This window comes from Coregonus clupeaformis, chromosome 31, assembly GCF_020615455.1.
Source record: "Coregonus clupeaformis isolate EN_2021a chromosome 31, ASM2061545v1, whole genome shotgun sequence".
Classification (NCBI taxonomy): Eukaryota; Metazoa; Chordata; class Actinopteri; order Salmoniformes; family Salmonidae; genus Coregonus; species Coregonus clupeaformis.
In genome coordinates, this window is record NC_059222.1 from 44,537,606 (window position 1) to 44,564,115 (window position 26,510).

A 26,510-nucleotide genomic window follows, 5' to 3' on the forward strand; every position below is an offset into this window, starting at 1 on the left:
GAGCCAGGGCAGTCATTTCACTGTTCAACAGCGAGCCAGGGCAGTCATTTCACTGTTCAACAGCGAGCCAGGGCAGTCATTTCACTGTTCAACAGCGAGCCAGGGCAGTCATTTCACTGTTCAACAGCGAGCCAGGGCAGTCATTTCACTGTTCAACAGCGAGCCAGGGCAGTCATTTCACTGTTCAACAGCGAGCCAGCTGATGTGTGGTGAGCGTTCTGGCACAAGAATGGTTGCCGTGCATCACCCAGGTGGGTGCCACACATTGGTGGTGGATGAGGTGAGTTTCCCCCTTACTATGTAAAGCACTTTGAGTACCTCGGTAGAAAAGCGCTATATAAATCCAATAAATTATTATTATTATTATTATTATTATTATTATTATTATTGTCAAAGGGACATCACACTTTCGCTCTGAACTCAGACTTCGAACAAACCTGTCTATCCACCCGATAGCTAGCTAGCTAGTTAGATAGTTATGCTGGCAACAACAGCCGGGGCGCTAATCTAAAAATAAATAAAAAGTTGTGTTTCTTTCGATGGGCGCGGTAGAATGAAACAACTTGTAGTATTGGTCACCATCTGGATGTCACAGTGACATGCCAAATAGCTAACGTTACTGCCCTCGGGACGCGCAACGACAAGCTGGTGCGAATGACCACCGGTGTTGTATGGAGGTGCTGGCTGACGTAAGATGCTTTCCACTGGGCAGCTGTATCACTATGGCGCCGGCGGTAGCTAACGTGGCAAACTTTTTTTCCTCCCAATATTTATTTGGAGTGGGATGGCAAGGCACAAGACATGACATGTAATATTGGTAATATTGGTATCCTTCTAGCCACAACCAGGCTAGAGCTCAATCACATCATGCCAATATAGGGAAGGGTCTGAGCCATACAGCACTGTATGACTCAGGTAGCTGTGTGGTGGCAGGTATCTTTAGTGGTTAAGAGCGTTGTGCCAGTAACCGAAAGGTCGCTGGTTCTAATCCCCGAGCCGACTAGGTGAAAAATCTGTCGACGTGCCCTTGAGCAAGGCACTTAACCCTAATTGCTCCTGTAAGTCGCTCTGGATAAGAGCGTCTGCTAAATGACTAATTATTTATTCTAGGCGTGAATCACTGGAGAAAAACGTTGAGTTTGTTCACACAGCGATGACATGTTAAACTCGACTCCTTCAAAAGTTATTACGTAATGATTAATCATGAGTGGAAACAAACCATCATTCAAAAAAGCCTCCAACTGGGCAAAAACTGGTTGAATCAACGTTGTTTCCACGTCCTTTCAACCCCAAATATCTATGTAATGACGTTGAATCAACGTGGAAAACTGGTTGGATTTTCAAAAAGTCAACAACGTAAGGGAATGTTGTCTTTTTTTTCACCCAACTTTTAACCTAAATCCAATCACAGAGTGAATTGTTTGGTTGATTTCACATTAAAATCACGTTAGTTGACAACTTAACCAAATGTAAAATCAAAACTAGACGTTGAACTGACGTCTGTGCCCAGTGGGTCTGATCTTTTTAGGAGTTTGTCCACAGACAAATCTCAGAAAGATGAGGATATTAACTGTCCTGTTCTCACTCTGCATCTCTTTCCTGTTCTCACTCTGCATCTCTTTCCTGTTCTCACTCTGCATCTCTTTCCTGTTCTCACTCTGCATCTCTTTCCTGTTCTCACTCTGCATCTCTTTCCTGTTCTCACTCTGCATCTCTTTCCTGTTCTCACTCTGCATCTCTTCGCTGCCAAGTACAGAACTCAGAGCAGACATCTTCATGAATTTAGAAGTGCTCTGGCTGCGTCCCAAATGGCTCACTCTATTCCATATTTAGTGCACTACTTTTGACCAGGGACCTATAGTCTCTGGTCAAAAGTAGCGCATTAAATAGGGAAAAGGGTGTCATTTGGGACATTGTCTGTATTTCCTCCATTAAGACGTGGTGACTCAGGGAAACATGTGCTTTGTACATTAAACACCATTAGCCAACGCTACACAGTACACAGACACTCGCACGCAAGCACATACGCACGCACACACACACACAAACAGAGTGCCCTGTCAGAAAGTAGACCTTCAGTACCAAAGTGAGTGATGAGAGGATGGAGTGATGAGATGATGAAAGGATGGAGTGATGAGAGGATGAGATGATGAGAGGATGGAGTGATGAGATGATGGAGTGATGAGAGGATGGAGTGACGAGATGATGAGAGGATGGAGTGATGAGAGGATGAGAGGATGGAGTGATGCCCAGTCAAAACTGTTCGCTGCTCTGGCACCCCAATGGTGGAACAAGCTCCCTCACGACGCCAGGACAGCGGAGTCACTCACCACCTTCCGGAGACATTTGAAACCCCACCTCTTTAAGGAATACCTGGGATAGGATAAAGTAATCCTTCTACCCCCACCCCCCCCACCCCAATTTTTTTTTTAAATAAAAAATAAAATAAAAATTACATTGTAAAGTGGTTATCCCACTGGCTATAAGGTGAATGCACCAATTTGTAAGTCGCTCTGGATAAGAGCGTCTGTTAAATGACGTAAATGTAAATGTAAATGAGAGGAGGGAGTGATGAGATGATGGAGTGATGAGAGGATGGAGTGATGAGAGGATGGAGTGATGAGATGGAGTGACGAGATGATGAGATGATGAGAGGATGGAGTGACGAGATGATGGAGTGATGAGAGGATGGAGTGATGAGAGGATGGAGTGATGAGAGGATGGAGTGATGAGATGATGGAGTGATGAGATGATGGAGTGATGAGAGGATGGAGTGATGAGAGGATGGAGTGATGAGAGGATGGAGTGATGAGATGATGGAGTGACGAGATGATGGAGTGATGAGAGGATGGAGTGATGAGAGGATGGAGTGATGAGAGGATGGAGTGATGAGAGGATGGAGTGATGAGATGATGGAGTGATGAGATGATGAGAGGATGGAGTGATGAGAGGATGGAGTGATGAGAGGATGGAGTGATGAGAGGATGGAGTGATGAGAGGATGGAGTGACGAGATGATGAGAGGATGGAGTGACGAGATGATGGAGTGACGAGATGATGGAGTGACGAGATGATGGAGTGACGAGATGATGGAGTGATGAGATGATGGAGTGATGAGATGAAGAGAGGATGGAGTGACGAGATGATGGAGTGACGAGATGATGGAGTGACGAGATGATGGAGTGACGAGATGATGGAGTGATGAGATGATGGAGTGACGAGATGATGGAGTGATGAGATGATGGAGTGATGAGATGAAGAGAGGATGGAGTGATGAGATGATGAGATGATGAGATGCTGGAGTGACGAGAGGATGGAGTGATGAGATGATGGAGTGATGAGAGGATGGAGTGACGAGAGGATGGAGTGATGAGAGGATGGAGTGATGAGAGGATGGAGTGATGAGAGGATGGAGTGACGATATGATGGAGTGACGAGATGATGGAGTGACGAGATGATGGAGTGATGAGATGATGGAGTGACGAGATGATGGAGTGATGAGATGATGGAGTGATGAGATGAAGAGAGGATGGAGTGACGAGATGATGGAGTGACGAGATGATGGAGTGACGAGATGATGGAGTGACGAGATGATGGAGTGACGAGATGATGGAGTGATGAGATGATGGAGTGATGAGATGAAGAGAGGATGGAGTGACGAGATGATGGAGTGACGAGATGATGGAGTGACGAGATGATGGAGTGACGAGATGATGGAGTGACGAGATGATGGAGTGATGAGATGATGGAGTGATGAGATGAAGAGAGGATGGAGTGACGAGATGATGGAGTGACGAGATGATGGAGTGACGAGATGATGGAGTGACGAGATGATGGAGTGATGAGATGATGGAGTGACGAGATGATGGAGTGATGAGATGATGGAGTGATGAGATGAAGAGAGGATGGAGTGATGAGATGATGAGATGATGAGATGCTGGAGTGACGAGAGGATGGAGTGATGAGATGATGGAGTGATGAGATGAAGAGAGGATGGAGTGACGAGATGATGGAGTGACGAGATGATGGAGTGACGAGATGATGGAGTGACGAGATGATGGAGTGATGAGATGATGGAGTGACGAGATGATGGAGTGATGAGATGATGGAGTGATGAGATGAAGAGAGGATGGAGTGATGAGATGATGAGATGATGAGATGCTGGAGTGACGAGAGGATGGAGTGATGAGATGATGGAGTGATGAGAGGATGGAGTGACGAGAGGATGGAGTGATGAGAGGATGGAGTGATGAGAGGATGGAGTGATGAGAGGATGGAGTGACGATATGATGGAGTGACGAGATGATGGAGTGACGAGATGATGGAGTGATGAGATGATGGAGTGATGAGATGGAGTGATGAGATGAAGAGAGAAAGGTTTATGACTGGTAATGGATCCTGAATCAAACTCTTCTCTTCTCCTATAATGACACAAGTCATCATTACATTAAGTTCTTTACCCTCCACACACACACACAAACCTATCTGTATGGCCTCATTCTGTTCAGAATTCAGAGTAGAGTAGCGATTAAGTTTAGAAGTTCAGATTGTATTATTCTTCCTTGTGAAAGACAGACAGTGAGGGGAAGGAAATGATTTAGTATTAAATCGTGTTTTTGATCTACAGGCATAAAGAAAATAACAAGGATTATCTGTAAATCCTGACTGAGCCTCATTCCATCATTCTGGTTCTGTCCCAAATGGCACCCTATACCCTATATATAGTAGTGCACTACTTTTTACCAGGGCCTATAGGAAATAGGGTACCATTTGGGACACAACCTCTACGCGGCTCCTTCTAAATGCATCGCATTAGTAATCAGTCAAATTACCCAATCGATTTATCAATCTCAGTGAGATTAAAGACGAACAATGACTCCACCTGTTTCTTAAAGAGATTCTCTGGTACTTTAGTATACTTTTTCAGCCAGCAGTTCTGAAAGTAGCGCTCACGAGCCAAAAGTGGTCCCCATGTATCCATGTATGAACTACACACTGACACATCCAGCCCAAAGCGGGAGGTTTAAAAAAACACTTAGTAGTCGCCATAAGTTCCGGAGCATGTCTTTAAAGCATGCCTGGGACGGTCCTGGGCTTATTCATGTTAATAAGATAATTATGTGTACTAGTCTATAAGAAACACAGACAGCACTCTCTGCCAGCCATTCAGACAGACACACACACACACACACACACACACACACACACACACACACACACACACACACACACACACACACACACACACAGGGAGGGAGGGAGGGAGGGAGGGAGGGAGGGAGGGAGGGAGGGAGGGGAGAAAAAGGAAATCATTTATATTTTGACTTTTGATACTTCAGTATGTTTTAAACCAAATACTTTTAGACTTTTACTCATGTAGTATTTTACTGGGTGACTTTCACTTTTACTTGAGTCATTTTCTATTAAGGTATCTTTACTTTTACTCAAGTTTGACAGTTGGGTACTTTTTCCACCACTGTGCACGCAGGCACCCGCACACACACACACAAACACACAAACACACACACACAAACACGCACACACACACACACAATCAGTGTGCTGCTACAGATAACAGGCTGTTCATTAACCAGAGTTCTAGTAACCACATTACTCTAACATCTACATTACAATCATACACTCACGATCATACACATATCCCAATATGGACCCCCAAAAAGGTTTAGCCCTCAAGGCAAGTTCTAGCAGCCATGTCCTGAAGTAGGAAGTTACGCTTTATCTCATACCACAAAGCATTATTCTTGATACTGAAGAACTGATCAAAGTCAATGATTAAACATATATTGTGTGTTTGTTACTTTCACATGAGAGAGGACTATGACCATCAATCCACCAGTCAACCCAGCTAGAGTCAGCACTTTACACCCTCCAACCACTAGAGGGTAGCAAACACAGCAAAATCACACAGCTTGCATGTGAGCTAACTTTTCATAGATCATGTCTTTTCTTGTTTCACAGCCTCAGAAACAGGTGAAAGTTCATTTTAAAAACACCTTACAAGCAATTACACACCTTACCAGCAATTACACACACAGCAAACGTGCTCGCGTGTTGTTTCACTCACAGCTTCCGACATTAAACCAGTGTAAGTACAGTTTAAAAGCACCACACCAACATTAACAAACGCAGCAAAATACACACAGCTTGCATGTTGTAGTATGAAACAACTCTCCATGGGCATGGTTATGTTTGTTTCACTCACAGCTTCCTACATTCAACCACTTTAAGTACATTTAAAAAATAACCTTACCAGCATTAACAAACACAGCGGAACTGTTTGCATGTCGTGAGGTTGTAGTGTGAAACAACTTTTAACTAAGAACGTAGGCATGGCTTGGCCCGTTTGACAAACTCCTGCATCAAGGTAATAAAAAAGCACCTTACCTGCGTTGACTATGGCTTCGACCTCGAGGATGGTGATGTCACCCTTGTAGAGAGATACTTTGTCACTCAGTAGGTCCTTCCTCTCCTCTTCCACTGTAACTAGAAACAACACGAACGGGACTGTGATCATCAGTGCACGCTGTACCGGTACATAATGAACAGGTACACCAAAAGACAGGAGCAGACAACTCTTGTTTTCTAGCTTAGTTCTTCTTGTCACTGTCCTTGTGGAATAAAATCTGGAATGATATCCTTGTGGAATAAATATGGAATGAGCCATATCGCTACACCCGCAATAACATCTGCTAAAAATGTGTATGTGACCAATAAAATTTGATTTGATTTGATATCCTTGTTGAATAAATCTGGAATGAGCTATATCTTTGTTGAATAAATCTGGTATGAGCCATATAGTTGTGGAATAAATCTGGAATTAGCCATATCGCTGTGGAATAAATCTGGAATGTGTCATAACCTTGTTGAATAAATCTGGAACAAGCCATATCCTTGTTGAATAAATCTGGAATGAGCCAAATTGATGTGGAATTAATCTGGAATAAGCCATATCATTGTGGAATTAATCTGGAATGAGCCATATTATTGTTGAATCAATCTGGAATAAGCAATATCGTTGTTGAATAAATCTGTAATAAGTCATATCGTTGTTGAATAAATCTGGAATTATCCATATCCTTGTTGAATAAAGACAGCCCGACAGACAGACAGCCAGCCAGCAAGCCAGACAACTGGGGTAGGGGTATCACCTTGTAGTCTAGGTACTGAATGTGAGACAAAGTTACCAACTACGAATAGATTAATTTGTGTACTGTAGTGGCAAATTCCCAAAAGTGTTCTGCTAAATATGGCCACCAACATTTCCAATTTAATCTACAAAATCGCAGACAACAGCTTCAAAATAATATTTCCACATTCATACCACAGTGGCACACACACGCACACACGGACACACACACACACACACATCCTTACAGTACATGATCCACCTTGGATCTATCAGCCTGATCATCCTGACAGTACATGAACCACCTTGGATCTATCAGCCTGATCATCCTTACAGTACATTAACCACCTTGGACCTATCAGCCTGATCATCCTGACAGTCCATGAACCACCTTGGATCTATCAGCCTGATCATCCTTACAGTACATGAACCACCTTGGATCTATCAGCCTGATCATCCTGACAGTACATGAACAACCTTGGACCTATCAGCCTGATCATCCTGACAGTCCATGAACCACCTTGGATCTATCAGCCTGATCATCCTGACAGTCCATGAACCACCTTGGATCTATCGGCCTGATCATCCTTACAGTACATGAACCACCTTGGATCTATCAGTCTGATCATCCTTACAGTACATGAACCACCTTGGATCTATCGGCCTGATCATCCTGACAGTCCATGAACCACCTTGGATCTATCAGCCTGATCATCCTGACAGTCCATGAACCACCTTGGATCTATCAGTCTGATCATCCTTACAGTACATGAACCACCTTGGATCTATCGGCCTGATCATCCTTTCAGTACATGAACCACCTTGGATCTATCAGCCTGATCATCCTTACAGTACATGGAGGGAGCATCTAAGTCCCCAGCGGAGCCGGGAAATGTTTGTTCCCTTGGACTGTCGGCGTGCAGCAGTGAAAACTAATTTGAATCTGCTGAGGACTCATGTGCTATTAAATGTATAATCTCTGACATGTTCGGTGTTGTCACTGGGAAAGTACCGATGGATAACTTCATTTGTGAAAGATGTATTGAACTTGATGCAGCTAAAGAAAGGATTATTACTCTTCATAAAGAAATAAACAATTTGACCAAGTGCCTTGAACTAATTAGGATTCTATGAGACTACCGGCATCTTTAAATGCTTCCTATCAAAACATCAAAGAGAATCATAATGGGACCTTCCTGGACTATGATCAATTTCCTCCACTGCACCCCTCTACTAGCTTAAACCAGGAAATGGCTGCTCATTGTTCGACTCCAGGTGAGCGTAAATGGAGGCGTGTCGGAACCAGAAAGAAGGAGAATAATCATTCTTGGTGCGCCTGCCTTCTTCCCCCGTGTCCTTCTCCCATTCCTCCTCTGGATCATCCAGATGGTCATTGGCAAACTTCAGACGGGCCTGGACATGCGCTGGCTTGAGCAGGGGGACCTTGCGTGCGCTGCAGGATTTTAATCCATGACTGCGTAGTGTGTTACTAATGGTTTTCTTTGAGACTGTGGTCCCAGCTCTCTTCAGGTCATTGACCAGGTCCTGCCGTGTAGTTCTGGGCTGATCCCTCACCTTCCTCATGATCATTGATGCCCCACGAGGTGAGATCTTGCATGGAGCCCCAGACCGAGACGAATTGACCGTCATCTTGAACTTCTTCCATTTTCTAATAATTGCGCCAACAGTTGTTGCCTTCTCACCAAGCTGCTTGCCTATTGTCCTGTAGCCCATCCCAGCCTTGTGCAGGTCTACAATTTTATCCCTGATGTCCTTACACAGCTCTCTGGTCTTGGCCATTGTGGAGAGTTTGGAGTCTGTTTGATTGAGTGTGTGGACAGGTGTCTTTTATACAGGTAACGAGTTCAAACAGGTGCAGTTAATACAGGTAATGAGTGGAGAACAGGAGGGCTTCTTAAAGAAAAACTAACAGGTCTGTGAGAGCCGGAATTCTTACTGGTTGGTTGGTGATCAAATACTTATGTCATGCAATAAAATGCAAATTAATTACTTAAAAATCATACAATGTGATTTTCTGGATTTTTGTTTTAGATTCCGTCTCTCACAGTTGAAGTGTACCTATGACAAAAATGACAGACCTCTACATGCTTTGTAAGTAGGAAAACCTGCAAAATCGGCAGTGTATCAAATACTTGTTCTCCCCACTGTATCTGTACCTGGGGCAAAGACTTTGTGTTTTCCTGGGGCAAAAGTTCAGGATATCACCAGGTTGCTTCCCGAGGCTGTGAGTCAGTCACCGGGGGCTGATACTGTCATGGTTCATGTGGGGTCAAATGACATTATGAAGGGCAGCTCAGACAGCTGAAGATGGATTTTAAAGAACTGATTGGGTCTCTATTTGACACCAACAAACATCCCATAATATCTGACCCTGTGCCCTCCCTAAATTGTGGCATTGAACGGTTCAGCAGACTTTTAGCCCTCCATAACTGGCTACGAGACTATTGCAGCTCTGTGGGTGTAACATTTATTGACAATGTTGATACCTTCTGGAAACAAAGCTTGTATTATAAGAAGGATGGGATCCACCCAAATCATTTGGGTTCCTGGATCCTTTCACAGCCTTATAAGGCTGCGTTGAGACAATGACTTATCAATGAACCAAGCCCAGCTCATTTAATCCCTACCATTGTGTCGCTGAGTTGTCATAATGCTTCAGCAAATGTAAATTATCCTAAGTGTGTCTTCCAGCACCGTGTAAGTAACCTAATGTATGTCCCTCTAACTGTCCTGAATGACTCTGTTGATCCTACAGCTATTGTATGCAGTAATCATGAGCATATGAACCAGAGTAATACTGTTAGCACTGAGGTGGTGTGCCCTAGCAGGAAGTCCACTGTGTGCAGCTCACCCTGCACTAATAAAATGAACCCGAGTATGTCTACCTCTGCTAAGCTTCCCAGTAAAGCAAGAAAAACAATCAAGCATCCCAGAAAAGTGTTAAAAATAGCCCACGTTAACATACTGTATGTAGTTTAAGAAACAAGGTTCATGAAATCAATCATTTGCTAGTAACAGATGACATTCATATTCTGACAATCTCTGAAACTCACTTAGTTAATACCTTTGATGATACAGTGGTAGCAATACATGGTTATAAGATCTACAGAAAAGACAGAAATGCCAAAGGTGGAGGTGTTGCTGTTTATATTCAGAACCACATTCCTGTAAAGCTTAGAGTGGATCTCCTGTTAAATACTGTTGAAGTAATATGGCTACAGGTTCATCTGCCTCACCTAAAGCCAATTCTGGTGGGAAGCTGCTATAGACAACCAAGTGCTAATAGTCAGTATCTGGATAACGTGTGAAATGCTTGATAATGTATGTGATATCAATAGAGAGGTATACTTTCTGGGTGATTTAAATATTGACTGGCTTTCATCAGGCTGCCCACTCAAGAGAAAGCTTCAAACTGTAACTAGTGCCTGCAACCTGGTTCAGGTTAACAATCAACCTACCAGGGTAGTTACAAACAGTACAGGAATGAAATCATCAACATGTATTGATCATATCTTTACTAACGCTGCAGACATTTTATTTGAAAGCAGTATCCAAATCCATCGGATGTAGTGATCACAATATAGTAGCCATATCTAGGAAAACCAAAGTTCCAAAGGCTGGGCCTAATATAGTGTATAAGATAAATACCCCATAATGACAAAGCGAAAAATGGCTTTTAGTTTTTTTTTTGCAAATGTATTAAAAATAAAAAACAGAAATACATTATTTACATAAGTATTCAGAGCGTTTGCTGTGAGACTCAAAATTGATCTCAGGTGCATCCTGTTTCCATTGATCATCCTTGAGATGTTTCTACAACTTGATTGGAGTCCACCTGTAGGTAATTCAATTGATTGGACATGATTTGGAAAGGCATAGAACTGTCCATATAAGGTCCCACAGTTGACAGTATGTCAGAGCAAAAACCAAGTCATGAGGTCGAAGGAATTGTCCGTAGAGCTCAGAGACAGGACTGTGTCAAGGCACAGATCTGGGGAATGACAGATCTGGGGAAGGGTACCAAAAAATGTCTGCAGCATTGAAGGTCCCCAAGAACACAGAGGCCTCCATCATTCTTAAATGGAATATGTTTGGAACACCAAGAGACTTCCTAGAGCTGGCCTCCTGGCCAAACTGAGCAATCAGGGGAGAAGGGCCTTGGTCAGGGAGGCTAATTGGTGGAGTGCTGCAGAGATGGTTGTCCTTCTGGAATGTTCTCCCATCTCCACAGAGGAACTCTGGATCTCTGTCAGAGTGACCGTCGGGATCTTGGTCACAACCATCTCTGCAGCACTCCACCAATCAGGCCTTTATGGTAGAGTGGCCAGATGGAAGCCACTCCCCTGTAACATGACAGCCTGCTTGGAGTTGCCAAAAGGAACCTAAAGTCTGTCAGACCATGAGAAACAAGAATCTCTGGTCTGATGAGACCAAGATTGAACTCTTTGGCCTGAATGCAAAGCGTCACGTCTAGATGAAACCTGGCACCATCCCTATGGTGAAGCATGGTGGTGGCAGCATCATGCTTTGGGGATGTTTTTCAGTGGCAGGGACTGGGAGACTAGTCAGGATCGAGGGAAAGATGAACGGAGCAAAGTACAGAGAGATCCTTGATGAAAACCTGCTCCAGAGCGCTCAGGACCTCAGACTGGGGCGAAGGTTCAACTTCCACCAGGACAACGACCCTAAGCACACAGCCAAGACAACGCAGGAGTGGCTTCGGGACAAGTCTCTGAATGTCCTTGAGTGGCCCAGCCAGAGCAAGGACTTGAACCCGATCGAACATCTCTGGAGAGACCTGATAATAGCTGTACATGGTAGAATAATAGTGAAGATATCAAAACTATGAAATAACACACATGGAATCATGTAATAACCAAACAAGTGTTAAACAAATCAAAATATATGACATATTTGAGATTCTTCAAATAGCCACCCTTTGCCTTGATGACAGTTTTGCACATTCTTGGCATTCTCTCAACCAGCTTCACCTGGAATGCTTTTCCAACAGTCTTGAAAGAGTTCCCACATATGCTGAGCATTTGTTGGCTGCTTTTCCTTCACTCTGCGGTCCGACTCATCCCAAACCATCTCAATTTGGTTGAGGTCGGGGGATTGTGGAGGCCAGGTCATCTAATGCAGCACTCCATCACTCTCCTTCTTGGTAAAATAGCCCTTACACAGCCTGGAGGTGTGTTGGGTAATTGTCCTGTTAAAAAATAAATGATAGTCCCACTAAGCCCAAACCAGATGGGATGGCGTATGATGTGGTAGCCATGCTGGTTAAGTGTGCCTTGAATTCGAAATAAATCACAGGAAGTGTCACCAGCAAAGCACCCCCACACCATCACATCTCCTCCTCCATGCTTTACGGTGGGAACTACACATGCAGAGATCATCCGTTCACCCACGCCGCGTCTCACAAAGACATGGCTGTTGGAACCAACAATCTCAAATTTGGAATCCAGACCAAAGGACAAATTTACACCTGTCTAATGTCCATTGCTTGTGTTTCTTGGCCCAAGCAAGTCTCTTCTTCTTATTGGTGTCCTTTAGTAGTGGTTTCTTTGCAGCAGTTCGACCATGAAGGCCTGATTCACACAGTCTCCTCTGAACAGTTGATGTTGAGATGTGTCTGTTACTTGAACTCTGTGAATAATTTATTTGGGCTGCAATTTCTGAGGCTGGTAACTCTAATGAAATGCAGCAGAGGTAACTCTGGGTCTTCCATTTCTGTGGCTGTCCTCATGAGAGTCAGTTTCATCATAGCGCTTGATGGTTTTTGCGAACTGCACTTGAAGAAACTTTCCAAGTTCTTGAAATTTTCCGTATTGACTGACCTTCATGTCTTAAAGTATTTTGCTTATTTGAGCTGTTCTTCTTGGACTTGGTCTTTTACCAAATAGGGCTATCTTCTGTATACACCTGTTAATTGAAATGCATTCCAGGTGACTACCTCATGAAGCTGGTTGAGCGAATGCCAAGAGTGTGCAAAGCTGTCATCAAGGCAAAGGGTGGCTATTTGAAGAATCTCAAATATAAAATATATTTTGATTTGTTTAACACTTTTTTGGTTACTACATGATTACATATGTGTTATTTCATAGATTTGATGTCTTCACTATCTATACTATACATATAGACACTCTACATATAGATATTATACATATAGATCCTCTACATATAGATATTATACATATAGATACTCCATCATAAGGAAGATAAAAAACGAAACAGACTTTTCAACCCAGGAAATGTCCCCAGATGTCAGAAAAGTTATTGAGTTTACCATGGAGGGGAGTGGGTCGAGAGTTTCATGTTCCTTGGTGTCCACATCACCAACAAACTATCATGGTTCAAACACACCAAGACAGTCGTGAAGAGGGCACGACAATGCCTATTCCCCCTCAGGAGACTGAAAAGATTTGGCATGGGTCCCCAGATCCTCATAAAGTTATACAGCTACACCATCGAGAGCATCCTGACCGGTTGCATCACCGCCTAGTATGGCAACTGCTCGGCCTCGGACCGCAAGGCACTACATAGGGTAGTGCGTACGGCCCAGTACATCACTGGGGCCAAGCTTCCTACCATCCAGGATCTAGATACTAGGCGGTGTCAGTCAGAGGAAGGCCAAAAAATTGTCAAAGACTCCAGTCACCCAAGTCATAGACTGTTCTCTCTGCTACCGCACGGCAAGCGGTACCGGAGCGCCAAGTCTAGGTCCAAAAGGCTCCTTAACAGCTTCTACCCCCAAGCCATAAGCTGAACAATTAATCAAATGGCCACCCGGACTATTCACATTTACAACTACACCTGTTGTATTTGGCGCATGTGACAAATACAATTTTACTAATTATATGAATCAATCTTTCATATGAAGCTGTTTCTGCCAAGGCTGTGTACCGTTCCTTATATGAGGGAGGGTCCTTCTCCCTCCAGTGTCTTCATATGACTATTTTGGCTGTGGTTAGAATAACTTTTAGCCAGTTTTAACATGAGCTTCTCAGTCTATCAATATCCTTTAGTGTTATTCAGTAATAGCAAAGCATGATTTGCAAGTATTGTGGTACCCAGAATATCCCCAAAAGGTATGCAAGCTTGGACAGTTACAGAACATATGGACCTGTACTTGACCGACATCTCCATCATAGGTTCGAGTCTATTTCGGTTCAACCTCATTAAATGCTATTGAACACTTTAAACTGAATCTGTTGTACTATTATATTCCATTCTTCCTCTCCAAATGTTACCTCCAAGTCTGTTACACATAAGGCCTTTGGGCCCTTACAAGTTCCATTAAATCCACCTATAAGGTGGCTGTATACTGTATAAGCCGGTATGTGGTAATTTGCAAAGGATTTCTATCTTAACACTTAATATCAGAATGTACAGGGAATTTGTTTGTTTTTCTGTCCTACCTTAAACACAATCTCTAAACTGGAGATATCTGTGACGAGGTGTGAATGAAGGAGTTAGGCGCTGGAGGTAAAACACCAAAGTCCAGAGTTTATGTCGTTTACATAAATAAAACACACCCAGCGTCAAAACGAAACTATCACACGGGAAATATTCCACCTTGGCAATAACAACAGGAAGAGTGGCTCAACCGAATGAAACAATCACTCACAAAGACAAGGGGAACAGAGGGAACACTTATACACATACTAATTAGGGGAATGAGCACCAGGTGTGTGTGATTGACAAGACAAGACATGACAAGTGGAGTGATGAGAATGGGATCGGCAGTAGCTAGTAAGCCGGTGACGACGAACGCCGAAACCTGCCCGAACAAGGAGGGGAGGCAGCCTCGGCGGAAGTCGTGACAATATCTCCAAAACTCTTGTTTCTGTAAATTATACTTGGACCTTAGTCCTTCAAAAGATGTAAAAGTGTTTTCTTGATATCGACAACCAACGTTCTTTATCCCCTTTCTAAACTATTGTTTCCAGAAAACCATGTGTCCCCCTATTTTCAATTTAGTGTTGTTCCATAACGAAGCAGAGCTTGTCAAGAAAGGTGAAGATCTCTCTCTCTCTCTTATGAATCTGACTCCGTATATTTTTTGTATGGGACATTATTGGATTCTGCAGACCCACCTTTTATTGACTCAAATTATTTGATGCTCCGAATGGGGCATTAAGTTCCTCTTCCATGTCCACCCAAATTGGTCTAGTCGAGTTCTCGATAAAGAGAGAGCCTATTTGAGCAGCTACAGAGGCTTCTTGATATAATTGTATGTTAGGGAGCGTTAATCATCCCTTTTAAGTCTTTACCTGTAATCTCGCTAGTTTCATCCTGGCCCTTTCACCGGCCCAAATCAACTCAGTAATCATTTTGTCTATGGATTTAAAAGTATAGACAGATATGGACAGTGGTAATATGCTGATTACATAATTCAGTTTAGGAGCTATGACCATCTTTATAACCTGTATCCCATAATGAGATGTGTAGCTTAACCCAGCTCTTAAACTGGAGTTGATTTTTGTTCAATAGTGGGTCAAGGTTTTCAGAAATCATGTTCTCTAGACCAGGATTTAAAGCGATCCCCAGGTACCTCAAGTTTTTAGGGACCCATTGAAACCCCCAGCTGAGGAAGTCATTTCTCAGACAATGTTTTGATAGGGGCATTACTTCAGATTTGGTCCAGTTTACTTTATAGGCCGATATCTCTCAGAATGCATTTACTAGGTCCAGTAAAGGCGGTGTGGAGAGTTGGGGATCTGACATTAATAGTAATAAGTCGTCTGCATAAAGCAGTAGTTTATTCTCCTCCCATAGTAACCTCTTTGATTGACTGATGCAGGCTAAATGCATCAGGGACCTGATTATAATCCGCCCCCCTAATACCAGAGGAAAATCACCGAAATCCAGTATTATTTTGTTAAGTTGAAAGAAGAAGTCTGCGTTCTCCTCATTCGGAGCATAAATATTTCCCAATATTATATTTTGTCCTGAAACCTTTACAAGTAAAATCAAGATTCATCCCTCTTTGTCCTTAAACTCTTTTTCCACTTGAACATGTATAATAGAATAGAGATATCTCTTTTATTTGGTTTCATGTTTTATGGTAAGCAGCTGTCTCTAACCCATCTGTCTCCAACCCATCTGTCTCTAACCCATCTGTCTCCCACCCAGCTGACTCCCACCCAGCTGTCTCTAACCCATCTGTCTCCCACCCATCTGTCTCCCACCCATCTGTCTCCAACCCATCTGTCTCCAACCCATCTGTCTCCAACCCAGCTGTCTCCCACCCATCTGTCTCCCACCCAGCTGTCTCTAACCCATCTGTCTCTAACCCATCTGTCTCCCACCCAGCTGTCTCTAACCCATCTGTCTCCCACCCATCTGTCTCCCACCCATCTGTCTCCCACCCATCTGTCTCCCACCCATCTGTCTCCCACCCATCTGTCTCCAACCCATCTGTCTCTAACCCATCTGTCTCCCACCCAGCTGACTCTAACCCATCTGTCTCCCACCCAGCTGACTCCCACCCTTCTGTCTCCAACCCATCTGTCTCCAACCCATCTGTCTCCAACCCATCTGTCTCCCACCCATCTGTCTCCAACCCATCTGTCTCCAACCCATCTGTCTCCAACCCATCTGTCTCTAACCCATCTGTCTCCCACCCATCTGTCACCAACCCATCTGTCTCCCACCCATCTGTCTCTAACCCATCTGTCTCCCACCCATCTGTCTCTAACCCATCTGTCTCCAACCCATCTGTCTCTAACCCATCTGTCTCCAACCCATCTGTCTCCCACCCATCTGTCTCCAACCCATCTGCTTCCCACCCATCTGTCTCCCACCCATCTGTCTCCCAACCATCTGTCTCTAACCCATCTGTCTCCAACCCATCTGTCTCCAACCCATCTGTCACCAACCCATCAATCTCCAACCCATCTGTCTCCCACCCATCTGTCTCCCACCCATCTGTCTCTAACCCATCTGTCTCCCACCCATCTGTCTCCCACCCATCTGTCTCCCACCCATCTGTCTCCCACCCATCTGTCTCCAACCAATCTGTCTCCCACCCATCTGTCTCTAACCCATCTGTCTCCCACCCATCTGTCTCCAACCCATCTGTCTCCCACTCATCTGTCTCCCACCCATCTGTCTCCAACCCATCTGTCTCCAACCCATCTGTCTCCCACCCATCTGTCTCCCACCCATCTGTCTCGCACCCATCTGTCTCCCACCCATCTGCCTCCAACCCATCTGTCTCCCACCCATCTGTCTCCCACCCATCTGTCTCCCACCCATCTGTCTCCCACCCATCTGTCTCCAACCCATCTGTCTCCAACCCATCTGTCTCCAACCCATCTGTCTCCCACCCATCTGTCTCTAACCCATCTGTCTCCCACCCAGCTGACTCCCACCCAGCTGTCTCCAACCCATCTGACTCCCACCCATCTGTCTCTAACCCATCTGTCTCCAACCCATCTGTCTCCCACCCATCTGTCTCTAACCCATCTGTCTCCAACCCATCTGTCTCCCACCCATCTGTCTCCCACCCATCTGTCTCCCACCCATCTGTCTCCAACCCATCTGTCTCCCACCCAGCTGACTCCCACCCAGCTGTCTCCCACCCATCTGTCTCTAACCCATCTGTCTCCCACCCATCTGTCTCTAACCCATCTGTCTCCCACCCATCTGTCTCCAACCCATCTGTCTCCCACCCATCTGTCTCCCACCCATCTGTCTCCCACACATCTGTCTCCCACCCATCTGTCTCCCACCCAGCTGACTCCCACCCAGCTGTCTCCAACCCATCTGTCTCCCACCCATCTGTCTCTAACCCATCTGTCTCCCACCCATCTGTCTCCCACCCATCTGTCTCCCACCCAGCTGACTCCCACCCATCTGTCTCCCACCCAGCTGACTCCCACCCAGCTGTCTCCAACCCATCTGTCTCCCACCCATCTGTCTCTAACCCATCTGTCTCCCACCCATCTGTCTACCACCCATCTGTCTCTAACCCATCTGTCTCCCACCCATCTGTCTCTAACCCATCTGTCTCCCACCCATCTGTCTCCAACCCATCTGTCTCCAACCCATCTGTCTCCCACCCATCTGTCTCCCACGCATCTGTCTCCAACCCATCTGTCTCCCACCCATCTGTCTCCCACCCATCTGTCTCTAACCCATCTGTCTCCCACCCATCTGTCTCCCACCCATCTGTCTCCAACCCATCTGTCTCTAACCCATCTGTCTCCAACCCATCTGTCTCCCACCCATCTGTCTTCCACCCATCTGTCTCCCACCCATCTGTCTCCAAACCATCTGTCTCCCACCCATCTGTCTCCAACCCATCTGTCTCCCACCCAGCTGACTCCCACCCAGCTGTCTCCAACCCATCTGTCTCCCACCCATCTGTCTCTAACCCATCTGTCTCCCACCCATCAGTCTCCCACCCATCTGTCTCTAACCCATCTGTCTCCCACCCATCTGTCTCTAACCAATCTGTCTCCCACCCATTGTCTCCAACCCATCTGTCTCCAACCCATCTGTCTCTAACCCATCTGTCTCCAACCCATCTGTCTCCCACCCATCTGTCTCCCACCCATCTGTCTCCAACCCATCTGTCTCCCACCCATCTGTCTCCCACCCATCTGTCTCTAACCCATCTGTCTCTAACCCATCTGTCTCCCACCCATCTGTCTCCAACCCATCTGTCTCCAACCCATCTGTCTCCCACCCATCTGTCTCCCACGCATCTGTCTCCAACCCATCTGTCTCCCACCCATCTGTCTCCCACCCATCTGTCTCTAACCCATCTGTCTCCCACCCATCTGTCTCCCACCCATCTGTCTCCCACCCATCTGTCTCCCACCCATCTGTCTCCAACCCATCTGTCTCTAACCCATCTGTCTCCAACCCATCTGTCTCCCACCCATCTGTCTTCCACCCATCTGTCTCCCACCCATCTGTCTCCAACCCATCTGTCTCCCACCCATCTGTCTCCAACCCATCTGTCTCCCACCCATCTGTCTCCCACCCAGCTGACTCCCACCCAGCTGTCTCCAACCCATCTGTCTCCCACCCATCTGTCTCTAACCCATTTGTCTCCCACCCATCTGTCTCCCACCCATCTGTCTCTAACCCATCTGTCTCCCACCCATCTGTCTCTAACCCATCTGTCTCCCACCCATTGTCTCCAACCCATCTGTCTCCAACCCATCTGTCTCTAACCCATCTGTCTCCAACCCATCTGTCTCCCACCCATCTGTCTCCCACCCATCTGTCTCCAACCCATCTGTCTCCCACCCATCTGTCTCCCACCCATCTGTCTCTAACCCATCTGTCTCCCACCCATCTGTCTCCAACCCATCTGTCTCCCACCCATCTGTCTCCAACCCATCTGTCTCCCACCCAGCTGACTCCCACCCAGGTGTCTCCCACCCATCTGTCTCTAACCCATCTGTCTCCCACCCATCTGTCTCCAACCCATCTGTCTCCAACCCATCTGTCTCCCACCCATCTGTCTCCAACCCATCTGTCTCCCACCCATCTGTCTCCCACCCATCTGTCTCCAACCCATCTGTCTCCAACCCATCTGTCTCCAACCCATCTGTCTCCCACCCATCTATCTCCCACCCATCTGTCTCCAACCCATCTGTCTCCCACCCATCTGTCTCCCACCCATCTGTCTCCCACCCATCTGTCTCCAACCCATCTGTCTCCCACCCATCTGTCTCCCACCCATCTGTCTCCAACCCATCTGTCTCCAACCCATCTGTCTCCCACCCATCTGTCTCCAACCCATCTGTCTCCAACCCATCTGTCTCCCACCCATCTGTCTCCCACCCATCTGTCTCCAACCCATCTGTCTCCAACCCATCTGTCTCCAACCCATCTGTCTCCCACCCATCTGTCTCCAACCCATCTGTCTCCCACCCATCTGTCTCCAACCCTAGGAGCATCCTTTTGGTAAGCACCGCCCACCCATCTGTCTCCAACCCTAGGAGCATCCTTTTGGTAAGCACCGCCCACCCATCTGTCTCCAACCCTAGGAGCATCCTTTTCCAGCAGGTGGGTCTCTTGGACCATAATCACGTCTGAGGTTTTTTGTTTAAGATAATTCAATACCTTTCATCTTTTAAAATATGAACCTAATCCGTTCACATTCCACAACGTAACTTTAATCACATTGGTCATCATCCCTGAAAGGTTGTAAATATATTATTACCAAAAAGTGATGAGTGTTAGAATATTTTAAATCAATGCGTTTCTGATAGCTTAGCGAATCAAAGAAAGTGAACGACTGGTAATGCCCCCCACCTAAAACGCTAAACTTCCTATAGAACAAATATGTCATAAACAGATCCCAAACCCACAAGATACAAAAAAAATGAAAATACAAAACTAAAATCTCCCTCCCCTCTAAACCAGGCCTTCATCCGTGTGAAGTGTCCCGAGGTCCTGAAGCTCCAATTAGAATAAGACCGTTTTACCAACGCCAAATATAGGCATGACAGAGATGACATGTCACAGAGATGATCAACCGAAAACATAGAACATAAAGACAGACTGATCATTATTCTGGCAAAGAGAAGAGATTACCTTCCTCATGTAGACTGATAGATATCTAATTCCAGGAGGCAGGAATGCAAGCATAGAACAAACACAAAAGGGAGACCGGTGTACGTCATAGTAATGATAAAATAAGATATCTAACACTTTGGGTTGTGCCCATCACATATAGCACGAACACACCTATTGTGGCCTATATTCAAATCAAATCAAATTTTATTGACCAACTATAGTTCTAAGAGTGAAAATTAAAAATTGTATTTAAAATTTTGAAAACTTTAAATAATATATATATATATATATATATATATATATATATATATATATATATATATGTTTATCTCCACTATAACCATAAAACAGAATGATATGGTTGGACTACAATCCTGCTAAATCAACGTAGGAAGTTCACCTATCACTTTAGAGAAAAATAGTAGTCCATCCGTGATGAACCACCGCCACCATGCGGATCGTCCATAGCAATTGTGCAAGTTCTCCCACTTAAATATCATTCAATTCCACCATAATTTGCAAATAAATTCATAAAAAATGCTACAATGTGATTTTCTGGCATTTTTTTTCTCAATTTGTCTGTCATAGACGTGTATCTATGATGAAAATTACAGGCCTCTCTCATCTTTTTAAGTGGGAGAACTTGCACAATTGGTGGCTGACTAAATACTTTTTTTCCCCACTGTATGGCTCACCTCCGTGAACGCAATTCTCTTGTCCTGAACCTCCTTGGAAAAGTCAGGGAAAAACTCCACCTTTGCCCCTTTCCAGTGAAAAGTCCTAATTTCTTTTGCTCTGAGCCGGACCTTCTCCCTGTCGGTGTATCGTAAGAATTTCAGCAGGAGGCCGGGGGTTGCGTGGGGCTGGTCCTGGGCGCAGTGTCGTCGGTGTCCGATGTGTTCTCTCGATGGTCATGTTGTTAACATCCTCCAGTGTGTCCTCAAATAGATTGCGTAAAATGTCTTTCGCACAATCCACCGTATTTATGTGGATTTCGGGAACCCCTCTGATCCGAAGTGTGTTTCTCCGACTGTAATTTTTCGATCACAGTCTCCATTTTTTTAACAGTGTCTTTTAGGCGGGTGTTCTTGTCCTCCAATGTTCATATCCTCTCTTCTGCATTTGTAACTTGGTTGTCGAGAGTGTCCACTTGTATTTTCAGTGCCCTAACTGTATGTTTTATTTCAGCCACATCTTCACCCACTTTCGCAATTTTCTCTTCGAGATTTTTGTAAATTTTGCTAATCTCCTTTAGAACTGGGTCATCTGTCTGTTCTTCCGCTGCACCATCGAGAGCATCCAGTTCTTCTCCGCCATTTTCCTTGCTAGCAGCAGCTGCAGGTAGAGACTACATTTTCGTGTTTGTTGTCAAAAGTGTGCGTTTTGTGCGTTTCTAACTCGTTTTTCCATGTAACCGATATCTTGGACAATTAGTTAACAAAATGTGTAACTAGGCGTTGAATAATTAGTTAAAATATAGTTGGAGCTACACAGCCTCTTTAGTTAGCTGCTGCTCTTCGCCACATCGTCTCCGGAAGTCCTATGATCCATTATTGATGTCACTTGTTAAATCCACTTTAATCAGTGTAGATGAAGGGGAGGAGACAGGTTAACAAAGGATTTTTAAGCCTTGAGACAATAGAGACATGGATTGTGTATGTGTGCCATTCAGAGGGTGAATGGGCAAGACAAAAGATTTAAGTGCCATTGAATGGGGTATGGTAGTAGGTGCCAGGCGCACCGGTTTGAGTGTCTCAAGAACTGCAATGCTGCTGGGTTTTTCACGCTCAACAGTTTCCCGTGTGTATCAAGAATGGTCCACCACCCAAAGGACATCCAGCCAACTGAAACAACTGTGGGAAGCATTGGAGCCAACACGAGCCAGCATCCCTGTGGAACGCTTTCGACACCTTGAAGAGTCCATGCCCTGACGAATTGAGGCTGTTCTGAGGGCAAAAAAGGGGTGCAACTCAATATTAGGAAGATATTCATAATGTTTTGTACACTCAGTGTATTTTGGACCCAGATTTATTCACCTTCTGCACCTGTAAATAAATAAATAAATACCACCATTTTAATTTACAGCTGAATCCTGCCTGACTCCTATCTTACAGATATCAGTACTGGCTGGCTTACCCTTCCTCTTAGACTTTGATTGCTGTTTTCCTGATATGGATATATTTTTCTTTCTATTTTTGGTTTGTTATATATTAATTAATTTTACTCTGTTTTCTATTGAATCTTTTATTTTATGCACCTTTGAGATTATTCGTGTAATGAAAAGCACATTAAAATGTAATACATTATTATTACTATTTTTAGATAGTCTGACTTGTTTTTATGTCTGTGTTAAAGTGTCAAAGAGTTAAAGTGTAGTCTAGTCAGGAGTTAAAGTGTAGTCTAGTCAAGTGTTAAAGTGTAGTCTAGTCAGGAGTTAAAGTGTAGTCTAGTCAAGTGTTAAAGTGTAGTCTAGTCAAGTGTTAAAGTGTAGTCTAGTCAAGTGTTAAAGTGTAGTCTAGTCAAGTGTTAAAGTGTAGTCTAGTCAAGTGTTAAAGTGTAGTCTAGTCAAGTGTTAAAGTGTAGTCTAGTCAAGTGTTAAAGTGTAGTCTAGTCAAGTGTTAAAGTGTAGTCTAGTCAAGTGTTAAAGTGTAGTCTAGTCAAGTGTTAAAGTGTAGTCTAGTCAGGAGTTAAAGTGTAGTCTAGTCAAGTGTTAAAGTGTAGTCTAGTCAGGAGTTAAAGTGTAGTCTAGTCAAGTGTTAAAGTGTAGTCTAGTCAAGTGTTAAAGTGTAGTCTAGTCAAGTGTTAAAGTGTAGTCTAGTCAAGTGTTAAAGTGTAGTCTAGTCAAGTGTTAAAGTGTAGTCTAGTCAAGTGTTAAAGTGTAGTCTAGTCAGGAGTTAAAGTGTAGTCTAGTCAGTCTGATATGAAAAGCTTAATCATCACAGGCATTGACAACTCTACGATGACATAATTGATAAGCGCGTTGGGGACGAACTGAAAAGATTACAGGATTGATTCCTCTGCTCTTGTCTCTTTTCCTCGAAGGGCATCATGTCATTTCCCGTTTCTGAAAGCACACAGAGGCTAAGAGACGTCAACATGTTAGTCCTTTAGCAGACGCTCTCATCCAAAGTGATTTACTGTCATTGGGGAAGGAGTGACATTACACAGAGCAGCAAAGTTACCTTGTCAGTTGTCATAAGCATAATCTTTTTTGTTTTGTTTTGTTTTTAGTCCTTTAGCTCTTCTCCAGCGCTACAGCAGTTTCAGTACTTTCTCATTCTTTCGTACTGGTCCCCCCGTGGGAATCAAACCCGCAACCCTGGTGCTGCAAGCACCATGCTCTACCAACACAACCACACTGAACTATGATGGTTGTCATGAAGGGTTATATCAATCTTATGACAGTGTTATGAAGGTGTTACGTCATGCAAGACTTTGAAATTGGAAAGTTCACTCTGAATGTGTTTGGATTAAAGAGGACTTCAGTGTAATGCTTACTGGAGAATGATGGACGTAGGAAGTTTACAGCTTTCATTATGCGTGGCAGAAAATAGCTCATGTCTGGTGAAGAAAGAGGTAGTGTGGGTCAAAACATTGTTCGGTTTTTCAAAATGATTTGGGAACAATAAGACAATTCTCTCACCTTCTTTACTCTGCTGAGTCTGTCTCCAGGTGAAGATCTTGTCCAGAGGTACGTATTCAGACCGACGGTACCCCTTACGCCTCTCCTCCAACGACATTTTCAACACTCTGTCTGTAAGGGAGAATAAATAGTCAATTTTAGAACAAAATAGTCAATTTAAGTAACAATATAACAAATATGTTTTCATCATACAAAACAAATTAGTGAGTTTGGCACAGACAAAATCGTCAATTTTAGAACAAAGTTTTCTTCACACAGACACATTTTTGTGAGTGAATATTACTGGCAAAGATGTCAGGTAATATGAAGTATTAAGTAGGACATGAATAGAAGTTTTCAAGTTGAAAAAAATATTAAACAAGACTTGAAATAAGTGACACGTTGTTCAGGTGAAGCTGAGCTAAGAATATCATAGTATGGAAGAGCCAGTCTGGACAGCCAGGCTCAGAATATTGATGCAGCACCAGAGAAAAGTGTGGAGAGTGAGATGAGATGAGGTGAGCTGGGTTCCCAGATTGCTCCTGGGCAAATTGTATTTTCTCTGATGATAGCAACATTGATACATGTTGTCAACACTTCTTCTACTTTCCTGTATTTAATGCAGTGTTTTTAATACCTGCCAGTGATATATGGGGAAAAAAAGGTTTATTCATTTATTCAATCATACATTGATTCATACATTCATTTGAAAGTGGTGTTTGGGGGTATAGTGTCTCTCTCTCTCTCTCTCTCTCTCTCTCTCTCTCTCTCTCTCTCTCTCTCTCTCTCTCTCTCTCTCTCTCTCTCTCTCTCTCTCTCTCTCTCTCTCTCTCTCTCTCTCTCTGTCTATCTCTCTCTCTGTCTCTCTGGCTATCAATTCAATTCAATTTCAATTTAAGGGCTTTATTGGCATGGGAAACGTGTGTTAACATTGCCAAAGCAAGTGAAGTAGATAGTAGGGGTGTAACGATCCATCTACTACATCGATGTATCGATTTATATTCCTATGATCCAACTACATCGATCTGTGCTCGGCGAGTTGGCCTTTTGGACAACATATATCGATCTAACATCGTTTTAAAATGTAATAAATCGATTGTATCGATACTAGGAAATAACCCATTGGATTTAAGCACGTCAGACTTTATATGGATGTTTTTTCTAAGCACTTTTAATGATAAAGGCTTTAAACATTACTCGATTCAGTCTGCCTATCCGTGACGTCATCGCGCCAGCAGCAGCGCAAAGGCGCCAAGACAACAAAACATAGCTTGGCGGATGACAGAGGAGAAGCCGACGAGCGAGAAATTATCTAGCCACCATTGCGGTCCTTACAAGAAACAGGAATCTAGGAAACTTCACCTGCACTGTCCAGTATCCAGGTATTTATTTCAGTCACACTGGTTGAATTTTTGGCTAAAAGGTTACTGAATCGATTTCAAGTCACTGAATCGTTTCGGATCGTATCGTTCTAAATGAACCAATATCGTCCTTGAATCGTATCGACAACCACGAATCGTGATACAAATCGAATCGTTGTTAAAACGAATCGTTACACCCCTAGTAGATAGTAAACAAAAGTGAAATAAACAATAAATATTAACAGTAAACATTACACTCAGAAGTTTCAAAAGAATAAAGACATTTCAAATGTCATATTATGTGTATATACAGTGTTGTAATAATGTGCAAATAGTTAAAGTACAAATGGGAAAATAAATAAACATAAATATGGGTTGTATTTACAATGGTGTTTGTTCTTCATTGGTTGCCCTTTTCTTGTGGCAACAGGTCACAAATCTTGCAGCTGTGATGGCACACAGTGGTATTTCACCCAATAGATATGGGAGTTTATCAAAATTGGGTTTGTTTTCGAATTCTTTGTGGATCGCTGTAATCTGAGGGAAATATGTGTCTCTTATATGGTCATACATTTGGCAGGAGGTTAGGAAGTGCAGCTCAGTTTCCACCTCATTTTGTGGGCAGTGTGCACATAGCCTGTCTTCTCTTGAGAGCCAGGTCGGCCTACGGTGGCCTTTCTCAATAGCAAGGCTATGCTCACTAAGTCTGTACATAGTCAAAGCTTTCCTTAAGTTTGGGTCAGTCACAGTGGTCAGGTATTCTGCCACTGTGAACTCTCTGTTTAGGGCCAAAAAGCATTCTAGTTTGCTCTGTT

General features: G+C 44.0%; 1 protein-coding gene across 1 annotated transcript in view; it reads right to left on the minus strand.

The window, feature by feature from the left end:
* LOC121547883 (ADP-ribose glycohydrolase MACROD2) overlaps positions 1-26,510 on the minus strand; it is a 906,379-nt gene that overhangs the window by 871,732 nt on the left and 8,137 nt on the right. The window contains exons 2-4 of the mRNA XM_045209732.1: positions 24,356-24,466; positions 24,211-24,273; positions 6,405-6,503 (exon numbers count right to left, since the gene is read on the minus strand). Coding sequence (XP_045065667.1) covers positions 6,405-6,503; positions 24,211-24,273; positions 24,356-24,466 — 273 coding nt within the window. The remainder of the gene's footprint in view (positions 1-6,404; positions 6,504-24,210; positions 24,274-24,355; positions 24,467-26,510) is intronic.